The 21706-nt window shown below is 35.9% G+C and overlaps 1 protein-coding gene across 4 annotated transcripts; it reads right to left on the reverse strand.

Moving 5' to 3' along the window:
• LOC113070015 (MAGUK p55 subfamily member 6-like) lies at positions 1-19319 on the reverse strand. 4 transcript variants are annotated; one of them, XM_026243163.1, is made up of 14 exons: positions 19193-19319; positions 15690-15766; positions 11319-11465; positions 8562-8680; positions 8209-8361; positions 7474-7626; positions 7081-7308; positions 5134-5265; positions 4950-5046; positions 4605-4673; positions 3854-4015; positions 3562-3764; positions 2656-2784; positions 1-1255 (listed from the first exon to the last, which is right to left on the reverse strand). In XM_026243163.1, the coding sequence occupies exons 3-14, from the start codon at positions 11437-11439 to the stop codon at positions 1079-1081; spliced, it is 1743 nt and encodes a 580-aa protein (XP_026098948.1). In that variant the 5' UTR covers positions 11440-11465; positions 15690-15766; positions 19193-19319; the 3' UTR covers positions 1-1078. The 4 variants fall into 4 exon arrangements, with proteins under 4 accessions (XP_026098948.1, XP_026098947.1, XP_026098951.1 ...); XM_026243162.1 differs by having other exon boundaries at positions 11319-11468; XM_026243166.1 differs by lacking the exon at positions 11319-11465.
• Positions 19320-21706: the final 2387 nt, after the last annotated feature.

A 21706-nucleotide genomic window follows, 5' to 3' on the forward strand; every position in this document is an offset into this window, starting at 1 on the left:
TAATTTTGTTTTGTGTTTATTGTCTTTTTGTAATGGACTTGTTGCCATAGTCACATAAATTAATCTGGCAGAGAGGTCATGAAATTGTGCTACAAAATTTGAAAAGACATTCAGGAAAGAAGTTACAACAAGAAAAAGACTATTTGTTTGGTTCTTTAACGGACTGAGGGTAATAAGACACAGACACAACATGCAGCCCAACGTTGTACAACAGACAAAATTAGTGTATGAAATAGTACAAAAAACCCCCACTATAAATAAAACAAACTGCACACATTGATATGGACTTTTGCATAAAAGGAATTGAATGCATCTCTGTTGGATATGAAGAAAAGCAAATAAACAGTTAAGAGATCTGCGTCTATGTAAACAGTTTTATGGTTCATGATTTTAGGATCTAGAACATTCTACAGGAGCCCTTGGCCTGCTACACTGTTCTCAGGTTAGTCCTTCATTTGAGTATAAATCAAAACGTCACATTAGGTTCAGAAACTACAAAATGAAAAAGGAGAAACACATGTAAAAATAACTACAATAGCCTAATAAATTAAAAAATAGGGCCTCTGAAACACCAAGGCCAGTTTCAGTGTTCCTCGTTTTTCTTTTTCTTCCAATTCCAAAGATGTTACAACAGAAAGATATTCTTTAAAAACATACAAACACTAAAATAAATAAGTATTCTTCCCTTTCAGTTTGAGTAGAAAAAACCATGCATTGTGTGCACAATAGTGAGGCTGGGGCTAACAGACAACGCTCATTTGGTTGGTCAATTCAAACGAGTAACTTCACTGCCCCATATCTATCTCCTTGCACACCAATCATACACACACAAGCGTACGCGCACACACACACACACACTAACACTCTTGCATAGTGATCTTCTAAAGCAGGGATGTCAAACTCAATTCCTCTAGGGTCAGAGCGCTGCAGAGTTTACTTCCAACCCTCCTCCAACACACATACAATGTACTGTAGTATTCAAATAAGCCCGAAGGCCTTGATTCATTGGATCAGTTGTGTTTAATTAGGGTTAAATCTAAATCGATTAAGTTTGACACTCCAGTTCTAAACGTTCCCCTTAGTAAACCCAGCTCACTGGAACCCACTGCGGTTCAGTACAGAGCTGGTCTACAGCCGACTGCAATTTCTCAAACGCACGGTCAAGGTTGTCATTGACAATAATGAGGTCAAAGTAGTGTCTGTAAGTCCGGAGGATACGAGCGCTTTCATCCACAGTCTTCTTCAGGTCCACATCCTGTGAGAAAGAGAAAACAGAATTATTACTTAAGAGAGAAGTGTTCAATACCACGAAGAGCGTCGGCCAGATTGTGGATATTAGCAAATCAAGTGGGTGAACAACAATGTTATAGCACACAACAGACACTGAGCAGCTGTCCATTAGGTTGTTAATTATACATATATACAATTTCCAAAATTTGAAAGATCACTAGTTTGTCCTATTTTAAGTTAAGAAGGGCAGGTTTTAAGCATATTAACTGTATTCTGAAGCACAGTATAAAAAAACTTAAATGAGATATTTGAAAAACAATTTTGATCACAATTAGAGAACAGTTAGTTATTGGTGTTAATCTGGCACCTGGAGCTAATTTCTTTACTTATATATTTAAATTATTTTACTGGTTTAAGTTTGTCACTCCAAATCTGTAATTTCTTGAATATAGCAGCTTTACACTGACACAAATTCATTCAAGTCCCCCAAAAGGCTGTTCTTCCACTAGAGAAATATGTGCATGATAAGATAATGCAGAGATCCTCAAAGTCCATAGTTCGCTTTAGTGATGAGAGCAAGATTATTTATTTGGGTCTGATGGGAAACATTTTGTCTGGCATCAAACTGGTGAAAGACTGAAGCCCAAGTGTATAAAACGTGGGTTAGGTGGGAATGCAAATGTTTATCAGAACCTCCTTCAGCAACATGCAGTTCCTTCCCTGCAATCATTTGCCAATCAGCCTGCAATTTTCATGCAAGACAATGTCCCTGTCACACTGCAAAATGGGTAAAGCAGTTCCTTGAAGCTAAGAACATTGAAAATGCTTGGTGACAATGTTATCACACCAGCGCAGTGAGAGAAACTAATGATGTCCTGTGGCTGCAGATGTGCTGATGTCATTCAAAGTGAGGGCCTCTACACTTCCTACTCATTTCTGTCAGCTGTAACGGTCAAAAGTTTAGTTCTAAATCTTTTGTAACATTGTGTGCAACAATGTTTTTACCGTCACTTTGAATCATTTTAATGAATTTTTGCTTAATAAAAGCATTAATTTCTTTCGAAACCCAAACTTTTGAAGGTTAGTATATGTGAATGAATCTTATTAAAAAGCAATTTAAAACTGTTTCTCTGTGAAAACAAAAGCAAGACTGTTAAGCCCATGTTTACTTAGAAGAACAATTCAAAAACATGCCCTGTACTCAGAATGACCTACCGGCAGTTAAAACTGTAATGCTTAAGATTACAACACGGTAGAATATTTTAGAGAAACTGCGGTGTACCACCACTGACATAAGTGTTGAAGAATGTCTCACTTAGCAGAAAATGCAATCAAGATGTGCTACCATCACGAGTAGCATATTTTCCGATGCTGCGCTAACAAGTAAACATAAAATAATGCAAATATACACCGAACAGAACTCACTGTGAGCTGTTTGGTGGTGAGTCCAGCATCAACCACAGCTTTATGCATATCCTTCAGTGTGTCGAACTCTGGCGCTGCGATGAAAACAACATATGGCATGAACTCTGCAGTTTTTAACACCTTCAGCGCCTGAGGACAGATGATGTAAAAAAGAAAAATACAAAGATAAAACAGCCATATACATGCATATCAAGAGTTTTGATTACAGACTATACGGTTTATGGATCTAAAGCCTCTGATGCCTTATCATAGTATAAACCTGATTGTATTGCTGTTTGTAAAAAGCCTTGCTAAACAGCTGAAATGTCAGCATGAGTCTCTATACTTCCTGTGTGTTGGTTGACTGATGTGCAACATCACAAGGTGAAGCCCACTGAAAAAAGTTTGTGGTATGTTTGTATAAAGATTATGTGTATTTTCATGTGTCCACCATATGGCAGACGAGGAACCACCGTTATGTAGGTTACAATATGCAGTCTATGTCTTGTGAGAGAGAAGCATTTGAGGAGAAAATAGAAAGTAATGCTCCTAATAGATGCACCTTGGATGTTATAAGTTGCACTGAGTAAATACTGCTGGATAAAACAAAAACTTTGTCCGTATTCATTTCAGGCTGCAAAGCATTAAAATTTGATTAATTTAAAGGGGGATGATTCTTTTCTATACCCACTTTATACGTGTTGAAATGTGGTGAGAACAAATGTCTATGTTTAAAGATACTGGAAAATACCTTCACTTATAATGAAACTGTTTTTGAAAGAAGTCTCTTATTGTTAATAAATCTGCATCATTCAGATGCCAAACTTTGTAATGGTAGTGTATATCGCCATTTATTCTGTCATTTGAATGAATCTAAATGACATAATATAATATCTGTGAAGCTCTCTGACTTTGAGATACACTCACCTGTGGATTGACATCCAGGATACATGTGCGGCCGGTGTTCACCACCTCGTGGATGGAGTCGATTTTAGTACCATACAGGTTGCCGTCGTACTCTCCGTGTTCCAGGTACCGGCCCGCCTTGATGTCCGTCTCCATTTCTAGACGTGTTACAAATCTATATGACTGACCATCTTGCTCGTCACTGCGAGGCCGCCGAGATGTGTCTGAGATATTGAGACAGAAGAAAATAATTGGGTAAACCTATGGGCAATTCATTTATCATTTGAGATAAGAGTATTCCTTAGCTACTCACGTGGTACAGTGGTACCAAAGCGAGTGGGATGTAGTACTACTAGTCTGTTTTTCAGGCTACGACGCCCCACTCCTTGCGCTCCAATCAGAATGAGGGTTTTCCTCTGAAATGGCGGCATGCGTGCTACTTCCTCGTAGATCTGAAGCTCATGCCGATCAAACTCTGCAGCACAATGGAATTTATCAGCATTAGGATAATGATGAATACATATACTTGAGCAAGAAGAGACCTGTTTTCTACTTATTCTATAAGTTTTGAATTAAGAATTGTATTTTTATATATATATATATATACATTATTGGTCAAAAGTTCAAAATAAGATTGAAAATTAATATCGTTTTTTACGTTTTTGAATGAAGTCTCCTATGCTGCATGTATTTTAGTAAAATACGTTAAAAAAAGTAATATTGTAAAATAAATATTTTTAAAAATGTATTTATAAATTTTCACATTTTTATTTCATTTTTAATAATTGATAAAAAGTGATAGTTAAGACATTTAGTACAGAAATGTTTTTATTTCAATGAAATGCTGTTCTTTGAAATTTAATTCATAAAATAATTTTGAGAATTTTTTTTATCACAGTTTCCAAAAAAATAGTAAGCAGGAAATTTCAACATAGATAATAATACGAATAATTATATAAAAAAAAAAGAAAGATGTAAGTATTTTTTATTTTACTTAATGCCATTTCTGATTACAATTTCTATAAGAAAATATATGTATAACTAAGTATTTTTTATCTACTTACCTGCATTTTTGGCAGTGAGGTACATCATTTTTTTCTTCTTTTTACCAGTTATTGTTCCACATAGGATTCCTAAAAAAAGAGAAAAAAAGAGAAGATGTGTGAAAGCACTAATATATGTCATGCAATACTATATTTGTCCATTAGATGGCATTGTTTGTTTTTTCTTGGACAAATTTGCTTGTATTCCATACAAATGTGTGCAATATATTTCACACAGTTAATACTGCAAAAGCATAATACATTAATATACTATGTCCTTAAAACAGTGTCAGAAGTTTCAGAATACTTCTGTCATTTTGTTTCAATTCATGTTTTGGCGACAATAATGTGTTTAAGTTTTATTACCTGCTCCATCCAGGTCTCTAGGAACAAATGCTTTCCTCTTTTCTTCCAGAAAGTGGCTGGGAATCAGCCCAGTACCTCCTTCTGTTAAATGGCATGCCTGTCAGTCAAAGCAATGTGGTCAGTGATATGCAGTAACAGACCAATTCACATGAGCGAGAACAAGTCAAAAGCACAGTAATCATACCTGCCACCAGTTTTGGTCTTCTCGGTTGACAATCTGCAGGATATCACCCCTTTTGAAAGCAAGCCCTGCCTCTCTGCATGGAATTAGATTGTCATGGGCTGGATTGTAGTCAAAATGTGGCTGCACATAAACCTGAGAGAAATAAAACAGGTGGGATTTATCCAAACGCCAAAAAGCACTCAGTATAATTATAATATCCACTAATATTATTTATCAATCAGCAAATGACTGAGAAAACGTCACACTCTCTGTCTCAGGAAAGTTAGAACTCGAGTTTTTCACATTCCAGCAGGATTACAGAGTTATAATTTCATTCACATTCAAGTGATTTTAGACTAAATAAAATGCTAAATATTAATTGTAATAAAACTTTATATTCCCTTTTTCACACTTGTTAGCTTTAGAACAACGAAGTGATGAAAAACTAATGTGTATTAGATGAGTTTTTGATATTTTATGTATTTTTCCATTCTTAGATTGACAGAAAATTATGGAAATGAGAATGAGTCATCTCAGCTCAATAAGTACAGCATAATTACATGAAAACTTATGACTAATACATATTAATTTCAACTAAGGAGTCAAGGTGTTGCATTGTTATACCACATGGGAGTAAAAAGCAACATTGTATTCTGAAAAATAACATTTAAATGTTTAACATTTTTGGCGATTTATTGTAGATGTTTTACATGTGCACAATTGTTTAAAGCATGAAATGGATTAATTTCTTTCCAGTATCCCCCATTCATATGTGCTCGTCTCATAAATACAATCTTTTTTTAACAATGACTTGAAAGAAAACAAAAACCTAATCTTATTTTTACACTCATAACCTCGTCTTAGATCAAGCATCATGATTTAACAAGTGTAGGCCCTAAATTTCCATGGCAGATCTCTAGGTTCACCACAGATCGAGGAGGAGGGGATGATATAATATTTACATAAATGTATTTAAATCAGCCTTATTTTGAGATAGTGTCACTGATGACACTGATGATTTATGTTAGTAGAATCTCTTTCTAAAAGCTTCTTGAGAAGCCATAAACACGTAATATATACAGAGGGAGATGTGAGGTACAGAGAAAATACCAGGAGCCATGTAATGAGATTGAATTGAGCATGTGTGTATGTCGTGCCCCAGATAGCATGTGGAGTGTTATTAATAGGGCTCTCAGTGATCTTTTTTACTACAAAGAATCAAGGGATTTCACAAATGGCCAAATGTGACCCCAAGGTTGGATGGTAACTTGGGTATGCACATAAGCTCACATGTGCATTTTACTTTTTTACTAAACAAATACAGATGGATATGAACTGCATGAATGAATACGAATGTCTACATAAGCAGTTTTTTTGGGGGGGGTCAGTAAGATTTTTTATTAAAGAAATGTATGTTATTTAGCAAATACACATTAAAGTGATCAAAAGTGACAGTAAACAGACACTTACAGTGTTGAAATACAATGTTGCAAAATATTTATTTTTCAAATAACTTTAATCTTTTATCTCAAATCATGATTCTGAAGGATCATGTGACACCAAAGATATCCAGCCTTCTTGAACATAAGAAACTTTTTTCAAAAACAGTAGTGCATGTGGATTTTTTCTGTTTGTGTGTGTGTGTGTGTGTGTGTGTGTGTGCGCTCTTGTTTTTGTGACATATCAGGACACAGCTCTGTATAATGACATGGGTATGACACAGGTATTACAAGGAGAGGGTGACTTATGAGGACATAACCCATGTCCCCATTTTTCAAAACGTTTATAAATCATACAGAATTCGTTTTTTTGAGAAAGTAAAAATGCACAAAGTTTCCTGTGAGGTTTAGGATTAGGTGTAGGGTTGGTGTAGGGCCATAGAATATACAGTTTGAACAGTATAAAAACCATTACGCCTATGGGATGTCCCCACTTTTCACAAAAACAAACGTGTGTGTGTGTGTGTACCTGTGGTGGCGCTGGAGCATCTCTGTAGCTCGGCAGTATTTTCAGTGTTATTCCTCCACTGCATTCTTTGAGCATCTCCTGGAGTTCAGTGGGATCATTACCGACGTCCTTCCCATTCACCTCTTTAATGATGTCACCCACATGCAGCAGGCCCTGCCTGTCGATCAGCCCTCCGTGGAGGATGCGAGCGATTACCAGATCACCCTTGTCCATTCTAAACGTCACACCCTGTCGAAACGATAGCATGAGTAATGAAACCCATACAGGTGCTTTCGCTCTGTTGCACCTGTGTGTTTGGACTGGATATTAACTGAAATTATGACTGGATGAGATTTTAAAAGTGGTGATTGAACATGTGGTCACATAAAAATGTATATATTCACAAACACACACCAGAGGTTCTCCTGCTTTCTTGCGGATGCCAATCATCCTGACTGCATCAGCCTGCATAAGAGCGTTGTTTACTGCTGCTTCATTGGTCACTTCAGGAGGGGGTGGGGCTTCATAGCACTTTGATGCCACCATATCATGGGTTTCCAGAAGAGACTGAAGTAAAGAGAGAAAAATGAGAACATTTAGAAAATATACAGAGGAAAATATACGAAAAAACAAGAGGGTAAAAGAAAAGAAGGTATGAGGTGAGACAAAAAAGAGAGATGAGATGACATCAGACAAAAAAGAGCCAAGACAAGAAGAGAAGTTATGAGATGAGAAAACAACAGTAAGACAGATGAAGATAATGTATGAAATGAGATGATGAGATGAGATGAGAAAAGAATGTATGAGCTGAAACAAGAGAAAGTACAAGATGAGAGGAGTAAAGAAGAAAAGGTGAGAAATGAGAAAAGACGAGAAGGTATGAGATAAAGATGAAATAAAAGAAGTTACAAGGTGAGACGAGAAGAGAAGTTAAGATGTGAAGTGAAGGTACAAGATTAGATAAAGGAAAAGGTACAAGGTAAGACGATAAAGAGAAGTTGGTATGAGATGAGAAAAGACAAGGAGGAGATTTAATGAGATAAGAGTACGAGATAAGATGAAATTATAAGGTATGAGATCAAATGAAATGAGAAAGTACAAGAGGAAAAGACACAAAAAGAGATAAGACGTGAAGGTACAAGAAAATACCTGAAAATGGGGCTCCTGCAGGATTTTGGAGAGCTCTGCAGCGCTGTCATCTTTTACAGTCAGTCCTCTGATGTCACCCAGAATCTCAGTCACCAGCTCAATGTTATTCTCCTGCACTGCCTCCAACTTCACATCGTCCAAACGCTCATGAGCCTGATCACAGACATCTCATCATTTCATCAATCCATTAACTGATATTTCTGACTGTGTCTAGCTGCTCCTCTGTGAATTTAATACACATCGGCATGTTTAATATGCAAAAATTGTTAATTTCATTCAGTCTTAATCAGTCACAATTTAAATTTGCTTATAGAATCAGCTAGAGTAAATCTTGGCAGCTGGGTGCACTATACCTTGGCTAGCGAGTGGACGACAGGACTCTCCATGATGCCTTTGAGGAAGATGAGGTTAATGTCTTTAGCCCCGGTGGTGGTGGGCAACTCACCCAGGTCATCCAACACCTGCTGCATAGCTGCAAGCAAACATAGAGAGAGGTTACGACATAACAACACACCTGCAACACACTGTTTATTACACACCAGGGTCAGAGGAAAGGGCAAAAGACTCACCTGCAGGATTAAACTAACTTCACATCACAATAACAGATGGCTGAAATATAACACCCCCTTCCATCGTTCTATCATCTGCTTATTGTACCTGCTTAGCTATTCTTTTGTATTCAGTTCATTTGATCCATTCCCTTAATGTAAACCAGTATAGTGTGTGAAACACATGTAGTATTTAGTTGTATGTGTGTAAATTGAAGGAGATGCCAAGCATATCGACTAACATTATTTATTCTTATAATCAACAAGGCTATAAAAGTCATAATAAAGAAAAGATATATATACAGCTCCGAATACGATCAAAAGATTTGATACAGTACAAAATACAGCAAAACAGTAATAATTGTGAAATATTATTACAATGTAAAAGAACTATGGTCTATTTTTATATATTTTAAACTGTCATTTATTCTTGTGATGTAGATCTGAATTTTCACATGATCTGTCAAAAACCACACTAATATGCTGATTTGCTGCGCAAGAAACATTTCTTATTATTATCAGCGTTGAAGACAGTTTTTCTCCTAGCATGCACTGTAAAAAAATAAAAATAAATAAATAAATAAAAAAACAGGTGTATTAAAAAATTGGTAAATGACTGAAAAAAATGCCCCCCCCTCCCCAATAAAATAAAGTGCAATAACAATAATTTTACATATATTTTCATTAAAGGTTTTACAGATTTTTTTTCATTATTTTACAGATTTTTCCTTGTTTTAATTTCAACAATTTACTTTATTTTTACAGTTTTTGTTTGGCAGCCATAGCTGGCAGTTATTAATCATTTATTTTTACAGTGTAAGATACTTATGAAAAAAATCTTAATTATTACAAACTTTTGACCAGTAGTGTATATTTTTAGTTCCATGGCTTTTAACAAGATACATCAAAAATATATTTATAAATAAATAAATGTAAAAATGTTTTTGAAAAATATAATTTTTTTTTTTTTACTTTGTGTCAGTCATGATAAGACCACTCTCTTACACGGCCATTGACAAATCTTGCTCCAAATCTACACACATAACCATTTTGCGAGGCCAAGTGCTCAGTGAGTCACGTGACTACACAGGTCATAGCCTGCAGTAGTGTAATCCATCTGTGACAGTAGATCAGAACAGAGTGCGTATGTGTGCTCACACACTTACTCTCAATCAGGAAACACAGGCGAGACCAACAGATCAATATTTAACATCAATTCAGTGGTTCAATTCCACTCACTTAATTCAGGTCAGACACTGTTTTAGTCCAGAAACAACCATCAGCAAGCTCTGACATTATGCCACTGTTTATTTTCTATTGCAAATATGTCACAGAGAAATGCACCCTGGGGGCCTCTCCTATTTGGCTGAACAGAGTACATAATAGATGAACTGACAGAGTAATAAACAATTGAGGAGGAAATAAAGCACAAATGAAGTTACACACACACTCAAAATATATGTGTGCACACACCCTTTAATAAAAATGTCCTCTTATATCAGTCACATTCTGTAAACTGTTTTAATTTGGTTTATTTGAAAGACCTAATTAAAGACACTAGCGCTCTTCCTGACAGTTAAATTACAGTTTTGGCATGTACTGTTATTACACTCCCAAAGATTTAATTACACAACTGATTTGCTGTAAATTCCAAGCAAACAGTCAGTGCTAAATGTCACAAGAGGGTCTTTCCAAGTAACACACATAAAAACATGTGAAAGCCATGTGACTTGCCTCAAAATATAACTTTTCTCCATAAAAAAAGAAAATCACACGGTGATAAAAGATCACGGTGACAAATTTCATAATGAATATAAAAATATATATATATATTCTGTTTATATATATATATATATATATATATATATATATATATATATATATATATATATATATATATATATATATATATATATATATATACACACACACACACATATACATACATGCTTATGCCTCTTTTTAGCTAGAAAACATTGACTCATTTAGGTTAATTAACTAGCATTTTAATATTTTTAGTTAAAATAAAAACAGTTTGTCAAATTCTGGATCTGTAAATGTGAAGCGATTTCACAATTTATTTGTATACTTCTTAAAATTAACTAATTTGAGGTAGCAGGTAGTTACCCTCAGATGGTCTTCTATTTGTTTATTATTATTATTATAGTGGTCCACCACCTTAAAAAATATCTTGTCTAAGAGCACTATTAAAATGTCTCTGTGTTAGTTAATGCACGTAACTTCTGCATAGCATTTTCTCTCATTCTCTGTCTCCTGTTCTGCAATAAATCCTCTTTCACCCCCCAGAATCAACAAGAATTTCCATTAATACATTATATAAATAAAGAAATGGAACAAAAATAAAACATATGCCACACATTTGTCAAACCAGTGCTACAAGCCATGCTCTGAACTCTGACTGGCACACTTTGACTGACACAACCTGGCAACCCACTTTTGGTTTGGTCAGAATATTTCACACTCCTCATCTAAGAGCCATAAAATGCCATTCATATTTGAATATATAACTAGAGGAAATTAAAAAATAAGAAGATCTCTAACCTCCAGAAGTGTCTGCGCTCTCAACAAGTTCAGACGGCCCCTCCCCGGTTTCTCCAATGTCCCCAGCATCCGAGTTAGAACCTGCTCCGTTTGAGAACGCGTCGCCCACAGTAAGAATCATTCCTGCTGTCAAATCTGACCTCTGATCTACTGAATCACAAGACCAATGCTGACTTGCCAATGAAAACAAAGAGACTGATCAAATAAAAACCTAGACAGAAACTGCTCTCAACTCTGACTCTATTAAAAAGCTGACAGGAGGCAGAAGAGTGGAAAAAGAAAGAGAGAAAAAGAGGCAGAGAGACATCCAAGCTAAGAAAGGAGAGAAAGTATTCCAGACGCCTACCAAACACAGATGTGGAGACACACATACACATACAAACATACACAGATCCTCTTACTAGCGCTTCACTTAAAAACACACATACAGCCCTCCCTCTGAACATCTAATCCCACAATCCCCTCCTGCTGTTTCAGACTCCACCCCCTCATGTCAGAGACAGCCCATCACCAAGTTAAGCCCCCCAGTGCAACTTACATAAGTTTCCTTATATAAGCTCTCAAACCAGGGGACTGCAGGGCCAACTTGAGATTCACCCAGCCTCACGCAACATGTCTCTCACTGATTTTTCTGCAAATCTCACTCTCTTCAACTCAATCCTGGTCATAAACATACTTCAAGTCCATGCTGTCGTGTCTGGGCTGTCACAGTGAACTATTCTGCTTTTATTCATGTATGAATAATACACTGCACTCAACACTCAACACACAGAAGACTAAATGGTCTGTATATGAAGAATGTTCATATTTACGGTCACGTTTTCAGCAGGCCACAGTTATTCGGCAAAGAGTTAAAAGCATAAAGCTTTGAAAGCATGTATTGATTGTTTAATGTTTAATGATTGGATTGATCAGCTGCTAGGCTGCAGTGTTTTAGTGCTGATAATGTTAGCTGGGGTCAAACGCATTAGCTTGCTGGATGTATTAACAGCAGCTCACGCAGTTTTACTCTGAAAGCAATGGCACGTTATAATCTTTAGTATATTTAGTCTCATTTCATGACTATCATACTGACCCAAAAATTCCAACCAACCTGGTTATTTGAGCAATGACCACCTGATTTTGTATTCATACAATTTCAAGCATACACTGGGTGTAGAAAATAAACACATTTTGTAGTTTGCAGCTTGAAATGAAGATGGACACAGTTTTTGTTTTATCCAGCAATATTTACTCAGTGTAACTTATAACATCCAAGTGAAAGAGGAATCACTTAGTTGAAAAAAGGCTCACCCCTGTCAGTAATTTGTTGAACCACCTTTTGCTTTAATTACAACCTTTAGTATCTTGGGATCAGTCTCTACTGACTTTGCACATCTACGCTTTGCAATATTTGTCCACTCTTCTTTGCAAAACTGCTCAAGTTTAGTTAAATGTGTTACTCTTAATGTCAGGCTGCAGAGAAATATATAAATATTTATAAAAAAAATAAAAAATAAACTTACCGACCCTATATACATATATACAGTACAGACCAAAAGTTTGGACACACCTTCTCATTCAAAGAGTTTTCTTTATTTTCATGACTATGAAAATTGTAGTCACACTGAAGGCATCAAGGGCTATTTGACCAAGAAGGAGAGTGATGGGGTGCTGCGCCAGATCACCGGGCCTGAACCAAATCCAGATGGTTTAGGGGTGAGCTGGACCACAGACAGAAAGCAAAAGGGCCAACAAGTGCTAAGCATCTCTCGGGGAACTCCTTCAAGACTGTTGGAAGATCATTTCAGGTGACTACCTCTTGAAGCTCATCAAGAGAAAGCCAAGAGTGTGCAAAGCAGTAATCAAAGCAAAAGGTGGCTACTTTGAAGAACCTAGAATATGACATATTTTCAGTTGTTTCACACTTTTTTGTTATGTATATAATTCCATATATAATTCCACATGTGTTAATTCATAGTTTTGATGCCTTTAGTGTGAATCTACAATTTTCATAGTCATGAAAATAAAGAAAACTCTTTGAATGAGAAGGTGTGTCCAAACTTTTGGTCTGTACTGTATATATACACATACATACATACATACATGTATATATGTTTTTTGAGTGCTTATTTGAGTTACTACTGGACTGAAATTATTTTCCAAAAAAGATATATTTGTAAAGTAGGAAATAATAATAACAACAAAAATCTATAAAATAATAAAAACAATAATATTAAAGTCACATTTTTACGTGGAGAGAAGACTCCTGCAATGCTTACAGTAATATTACAAGAATGTATGAAAAATTATGTTTGATCTGGGTGGAATTAATCTTGATTCGACCCTGAACCCCCGGTTGGAGCCACTTGAACTAAACTGACTGTTAAGGGTTTTTTTTGTTTATTTGTTTACATATAAAACATATATTTTGTTTATACAACCATATTCAAAATATATAGTATAGCATGGCCAAGCTGTCCTGATTTGGAAATAGACGTATTCAGAAGTCACATTTTTAGCTCATCCGAATGGCTTGTCTAAAATAAACAGTTTAATAGTGATACAGTAGCCTGATCTGATCTGAGGTCAGTTTATAGAGGCATCTAGAGAGATGCCTCACTTGCACAGCTGTGCCGTAAGAGGATACGATCTGTCCCTAATCCAGTGCCCCTCCCCCACATCTCCCTTTCTTCCTCCCCCCTCTCATAGCATTGTTTCTGTAAATCTGAGTTGGATTTTAATCTGAATACAACCATGGTGGATTAGAGAATCCATTATGTGCTTGTTGGAGCAAGGCTGAAAAGGCACGTCTGAGCATCAGGTGTAAATGACTCATCAAAGAGGTGGGAAAAAAAGAGGTGATGAATAATGCCTGAGGGGTGAGATACTTCCAGTAAATGTCCATATGTTTACTGCACATGTGCTTTAAATGATGCATTTAGGAGGAAAGTGCAGTGTGTTCAGAAGCCGAGTTCTGCCGCCATCCTAACCTTAAGCATTAGCCTGTTAAACAAATGGCGATTTTGGTTCATTTCACATTCATTTACAAACATAAATATGAGACATGGTTCAAAGAAGTAAATCAGGAGACAGTGAGTTAACAAATTACCTCTGACAGCCCAGGAACGTGCAAATCAGCTTTCAGGTACCATCTGCAGTCGCAGAAAAATCTCATTATCTTTGTAAGGTATTAGCTTGCAGGTTACCTCCAAGTTACACAGAGAGCTTTGGCAACTCTGAAGTACTAATATAAGCCTATAGCAACTGCAGAATGTAACTTTAGCAGCATTTTATGTCTACCATATCCCATAGATGTAATTCAAATAAACCAAATGGAGGCTTTGATTTCCCAACAACAGTAAGTATATGTACTTAACATTTGCTCTTTGTTAGCATTATGGCAGCACTAAGCACAAAAAATATATATTTTGTTAGGCTTATATGTGTGGAAAGAGACTGCGAGGCCTTATCTGACCAACAAATAATAAAGTGAACATTGTAAACCTTACCAAATAATCATGATTATATTTACATAAGATTAAACCCAAAAACTTTTTTTTTTTAAATCAATTTGTCTTACCTGAAAAAAAAACCTTGTTAAAATAAAATATATATAAAAAAGTTGCTGATGAAAGTAGTTGCTGATGTTTAACTTGATATTAGTTTAACTTGATATTAAAATAACTGAAACTGAATTAAGACTTAAAAAAAATATAAATTATTAATATATATATATATATATATATATATATATATATATATATATATATATATATTTGTACTCAAGTTAAAATGAAAACAGAAAGATATCAACAAAAAAAACGAATCCAACTAAATACAATTAATAACATAACATTATAGCAAAAAAATACAAAAATTATAGTAGTATCTCAAAATTACCTTCAAAATGTCAGTCATTTGCATGACCATCAATCAGGAAGGTGGCAAATGTGCAACTTCTAATGAATATACTATCAATTATTATGCACCATATTCATCACTTAAAAAAAAAAAAAAGAATATCCACAGAATCTTGAATATGCAGAGAACTGTCAAACCGATTTACATAAAATCTTATCTCTACAATTTTATGTTTACATCTCTCAGATCTATTTATATGTAACCTGATTTACTAACAACATGCTATTTTACAGCCTTTTAATGACTCGCTAACAAAAAGTGCTTGTACTCTCATAGTAAATCACGGGCCAGATAAGTGCACTCAATCTGTCTCCTGCTCACTTTATCATCTCTACCTATGATCATTGCTGCCGATCAATGAGATTCCAGCTGTGAAGACAATGTCACATTCACTAATACAGTTCATATACTTTCAAGTAACACTGGATCGATGGACACACGTTTCTTTGATCACAATAACACACTCACTTGTAGCTGGTGGTGTTCCTGCTCTCTCCCCGAACTGCTACAAACTTCTCATCCACTGTTCCAGACAAGTGCAGAATCTATAGAGAGAAAAGAACCATTAAACACAAATTCATGCACTTACACACAGTTCTCCTCCTGGGTCAGGACAGAGACTGTCACAGCACTGATCCAGACACAGTGGGTCACTGTGTGAACTGTCATTTTGTGTTAAGCAAAATCCACACCATTTCTGCTCCATTCATCTCTTCTGGTCACAAACTTGTAAAAATGTACTCACGGTCAGCCCATCCAAGATTTAGGCCTATGAGTTAGTTGTCTGAATAAGGAGAGGAATATGCAGAGACTGAGCACCATTCACAAGCAAAAACAGTCCAAAAGTTCTAAACAAATATGTTGTTAGATGTTGATGCAAGAGGACAACAGGAGATGGACTTATTCATGTGGATTATTATGTGGATTTAGGGGTGGGCAATATAGCCTAAAAAATTATATCACAATATTTCAAAGATATTTGCGATATTTATGATGATATAGAACAAGGTTTAATTGTTGATTGCAGCTGGCAGGCAGCAGCATTTATTAGTGCAAACAAAATGAAGGGCATGGGTGTACAGGGCTGTAGCTGGGGCTTGTGGGGCTCCAGTGCAAGTTTTACCGCTGGGCCCTGTTTGAGATCGTGTAAATGGCACAAATAAACAAATGTACAAATTAAACAATGTTTACTTTTTTTCAAGTTTGTAGGTGTCCAGGTACAGAAACTGAATATTCAAATGTAAATGGTATTGCATAGTATTTACTGTATAAATGAAATATAGATGATCTCTTGTTAAAACTACAAAAGAATTCAGTAAAGAGCAGTGAGTGGTTTTCTTAATTAACATTAAGGACACTGACAGCAGCTAGTAAATTAGGCGTGGTCACTTTAAGAGATAATACATCCAATATGATACACATTCCATTTCTTTCGCAACTCTTTACTTTCACTTAAGAAATAACCAATCATTTTTTGAGCATACTTTCGAGGTGACAATTTTGTATGTATTTGTTGTTTCAAGAGCAAGAAGAGACTAAACTGCATGCTGCACACTGTCACCACACACAGACGTGTCAAGGAATTTGCTGAACCACAGACAACGTCAGAGGCGTCTTCCTGGGCTAAGGAGAAGAAGAACTGGACTGTTGCCCAGAGGTCCAAAGTCCTCTTTTCAGATGAGAACATGTTTTGTATTTCATTTGGAAACCAAGGTCCTATAATCTGAAGAAACAAACTCATCTACATCTGAGATGACATCAGGATGAGTATATTTTCAGCAAATGTTCATTTTTGGGTGAACAGTTCCTTTAACAGTCTATTAACAGGACCGATGTCAGGTGGACAACTGGGAATATCCAGATAAGTCAGGACACAGAGCATTTATAGGCCTTTTCATTTCAAGTGAAGAAGTTGGAGAGTGTACTATGCATATTACATGACAGATAAAAATAGGTGCCCAACATACATGTTGAAATAAGATGGATTCTCGAGGGACTGTGTAATTCTGTAAGCTTCAGTGGATCTCTGTGCCATTACTGGAAACTTTCTTTACATGAACATGTTACTATAAAAAGGCAAAAGTTATGCAAGCTTTTAAAGAAAAAAATCTGGAAGTATTCTGAGCATTAAAACAGATGGAAAAAAAGACAATAATAAAACACATAAAAAAATACTTTATAATTATTTTTTTTATTTTTTTTTACAAAGATGCATCAATTAATGGTTGGGTGTACCAGCTATTACAAATGCATTCTAGTCTCATAAAGAGTGGCTGGTAACCTGGATTTGCCAACAGCCTAATGTCCTTCCCACAGCCTGCTGCTGCAGCTGACATCTCAAGAAAAGCCTGATAATTAGTGAACTTGATGGAGTGCACTGCGCTCACACTCATCTCTTAACAAAGGGTACGGGCACATCCCCCCTGCAAACCCACCCTTGCATGAAAATGTAGGTCAGTTTGCATGAGGAAGTGCCCTGCAAATAAGAGGATTACGCTGATTGTGCCAAGTGTTACATCAAAACAAATAATGAAAAGCAACAACAACAATAATTCTCATCATGTTATGTATGTTTATTCTATTAAAAACGAACAATTTCTACCATTTTCATTTGTGTTATTGATGCTTCATATTTTTGTAGTATTATACAAAGTTAAGAATTGTGAGTGAAACAAAAAAATGACTAGAGATTTGTCAGATGTTTTGATTGCACTTGTTGGGATATTTGATAATATGTAATTTTAAGATAAAAACCTGTTTAAGGGGACTTACAGTATATTTTCATCTGTAGAAGTAGCAGTTTTAATTCTAACATACAAATTACATTAATTATGCAACAGTAAACAACACTGAATATTTAAGATGAATTATGTAGCAAAAATAAAATGCCAAAAAAGACATTAATAGGAAAGACAAAATAAGTTAAATTTACAGTGAAGATTATAAGGTAAAATGTATGAATTAAGAAATTGTTTCTTAAGGGGTACAAATAATAAATATTTGTGGAGGGGTGAAAATAAAAAAATGCTTCAAAGTTTCCTGACATTGACAGGTAATTGAAGCCACGCCCATTTGGAACCCCAAGTCTCCTGCGTAATGACGTAGAGGGATTTCCCGGTTACTTCACAGGAAATGTTCACACAGGCAGATGTCCCGGGTTCGAGTCGGAGTCGGACACTGAGTAATGATGAATTAAACGAGAATTTTACACTCCGAGCAGTTATCAGACTGTACATTTCTGTAATATTCGTGGGGTTTTGCACATTAAAAGGATTTTCAATTGACAGCCGCAACACAACTGAGGCCGACAGAAGCTGAACTGCACATGGACTCCCACCATTTCCTCTACATACGAAATACAAAGTCTCGTTTTACATACAGTCAGAAAAGGAGACGATCGCAGATGTACTCGAATAACATTTATTTATGAAGAAGTTGCATGGCATAGTTCTTTTTAAACATGTTTTAAATCCCACGGGATAGTTTTTCAAGCGCCGCTCCGACAAAACTGCAACGCGGGGACGTTCAATGAATGAATGATACCAGCAGATCAAAAGATAGACCAAACAGAATCAAAACAGATCAATATCGCCAGAATCCTGGCAAACGAATATCAATAATATGTATTTACAAACTAATATTTCTTGCAGATGTTTTCACACGTGCGGCCATTTTTGTTATTTATTCAAAGCGCGCAAAGTAACGTTAACCTGTTTCACCTAAACCATGACAGGACACGGGACAGATGAGGACAGACGCTCAAGTCACTGTTCCCTCATCAGTGACCAAACCTGGTGCTTTCCAAACACTCACTCACTCACCCACACTGATAAAGGACAGCTGGGGGCTGGACTTCCGACGGCATTTCAACCCAAAAGTGGCTCTTCCCAGCACATATATAATGTTACTTTTAAATGAAACACAACTTGCTCCGATTCGCACTTTGCAAATAATACGATCTATGCACTCACCTAGGTTGCTCCGAGTCCTCTTCAGTCGTCCCGGTCAGATATTCAAAGCTTTCGGTAGTCGTGGGTCCCGTGGCTAACTATTCGGACACACACAATGTCAATCAAACGCTAAGCCTCGCCTTTCGAGTGACGTCTGTGTGAATGGTCCAATCAGAGCTCGCTCTGGATTTACGCCTCGCCCTCTCGTGGCAGTGTTTGCATTGTTTTAAGGTTGCAAGAGCAAGAGAAGACCGAGCATGTGTGGGTGTTTTGTTTAGTGAATGAGAATGATTAAGGTCAGCGTTTTTTACCCATGTGTATAAACATATTAGAATTACTTTTATATTATAATTTATATTATCCAATGACTAAAATAGACTATACAGGGCAAACGATAAGAATCAGGGCAATTGTTTACCCATACAATTTGCATTGTATTTAACAGGCAAATTGTTAGGAGGCCTAACTATATAGCTCTCTTTATTTCTCTACTGTTTATAACTATTATAATATGTCAATTGACAGAATCATGTAGGCTGCAAAAAAGTAGCAGGTTTGTAAAAGGGACAGCTTTAAGAAAATAAACAAAAGCGCCATATTGGCTGCATGAACACACACAAGAGGGCGCACTTTATACAATGTGCCTTTTCTGCGTTTTCCTTCTAGTCTAGTGTTGTTGAATGTCTCAAGTGTTGGTGAGGATGACTCTGGTGTAGATGAAACCTCTAATTTACTCTTCCTCCTTATTTGTTCAGTATGAGCTAATCATACAGCCCAGCTAAAAAACAGTTAGATCAATGTTTTTATATGGCATTGTGTCCCTTGCAGTCTCCAAAGTGTAGTCTGTAGTAAACCAACATTCCATATAAAATCGCCTATACTGCCAAAAGACATTCATAAAATAACAATGTCAATACTGGACAAGCGACTATGACAAATAGGCCTATGATAGCTATGTCCAAAATAGAACACTAACAATACTATTTCTAATATTTGTGTGGTGCGTACTGTGCCATATCTGCCAAATTTGACCTGTTATTCAATATGAAGCTAAAAATAACTGGATGTCAATCACAATTAAGCATGCAATGTAAAGAGGTCATTGAACAATGTAGCATTCTGCTTTTTAAAATGTATATTGTTATGTAGGCCTCCACTGTTACACATAGCTTTTAAACATTTATGCAATGTATTTTGCATAGTATGCAGCAAGCCGCATTTGTTTGTGCACCATCACAGTAAAAATTAAAGTGCCACTGTAAAACCTGTGCTCACTCTCTAGTTTTGTCAGTTTACGAGACTGAGGGGGGAAAAAGCATTTCTGATAACTAAAATAGTGAGTAGCTGTTCAGTTTTTTGCTGGGCATTTTGGGAATTTAAACATTTCAGTACATGATTTTGACAGTCCTGAAACTCCCCCTTGGCAATACATTTAAAAATGAGTATTGAGCTAAAGGAACACCAAAATATTGTCCAAATATTCCCTATTATATATGCAAAGATCAGTAAACCAAATTAGTAGTCAGAATATGCAATATTATTAAAACAGCAACATGGCTAATGTCATATGGTCACATAGAGATGGCAAAACAGTAGAAGTAGCGCAGGGGTGCTCCAACCCTGATCAAACACACCTAAACCAGCTCACTAACATCATCAGGAGCAAAACTGAGCTCTGCAAGCAGGTGGATCTCCAGCAACACCTCTGATGTAGTATGTCAATATCCTGCTACATACATGCAGAGATACACTGACAGAATGTAATTCCAGAACAAATTAAAATATATAAACTTTGTGCACATTAATATGACAGGAAACAAAACTGGAATGCATGAACTATGCAAAACATAAATTACATAAGGTGAATGACCCAGGAGACCTACGTGACAAGCAGAGTCTGACAAAACTGAAGATAATAAAACATTGAAGAAGGTAAAACACTGAACCCATAAAAAATAAAAAGCAAAAATTTGCATATGTGGATCAGCTCTTACATTTTTAATGCTTCGAACGTCACATTTTCATCACCTTGACTATGAACGCAACTGATTTTTACATCATTTAATTCATCTTTCTCATTTTCAAAATATGTCAGTTTTGGCCTTTTCTGATTTATAAAGATTTTGTTCTGGTTACTTTTATTATTATAATCCTCATTATTCAATTTGTGAGCAATGGTCTACATGTATGCTTAATTTTATATTTTTAACTGGAATTTATGTTCAAAGTAATTTGACCCTCATTCAACATCTGCAATGATTCTCTTATTTCTTTCTCAGAGCGGTTTTAGCAACAATTAGCTGACAGTCACAACAAACTGATATGACCAACAGGTCATCTGTTACCATACAAAATTAAAGACCTTTAAACAAATCTATCTCAATTACATATTTGACATCAGAACCATAGAGACTAATTTAAGATAAGGCTGTCTTACTATATATATTAAGTATACTATTACCTTTTCATTTCATGAAACATTGCAGGCTCTGGTTATATTCTTAAACTCAACTGACAAAGCAAAGACGATGCTTT

The sequence above is a fragment of the Carassius auratus genome, unplaced genomic scaffold (assembly GCF_003368295.1).
Source record: "Carassius auratus strain Wakin unplaced genomic scaffold, ASM336829v1 scaf_tig00002696, whole genome shotgun sequence".
Classification (NCBI taxonomy): Eukaryota; Metazoa; Chordata; class Actinopteri; order Cypriniformes; family Cyprinidae; genus Carassius; species Carassius auratus.

What these genes read in the sequence shown, in the direction of transcription:
- LOC113070015 (XM_026243163.1), bottom strand. Translation starts at nt 11,439, where the DNA reads ATGATTCTTACTGTGGGCGACGCGTTCTCAAACGGAGCAGGTTCTAAC. An exon ending in TAGAGACCTGGATGGAGCAG is followed by an intron (nt 4,674 to 4,949) that starts GTAATAAAACTT and finishes CTCTTTTTTTAG; the next exon opens with GAATCCTATGTGGAACAATA. An exon ending in TCACCACCAAACAGCTCACA is followed by an intron (nt 1,256 to 2,655) that starts GTGAGTTCTGTT and finishes TCTTTCTCACAG; the next exon opens with GATGTGGACCTGAAGAAGAC.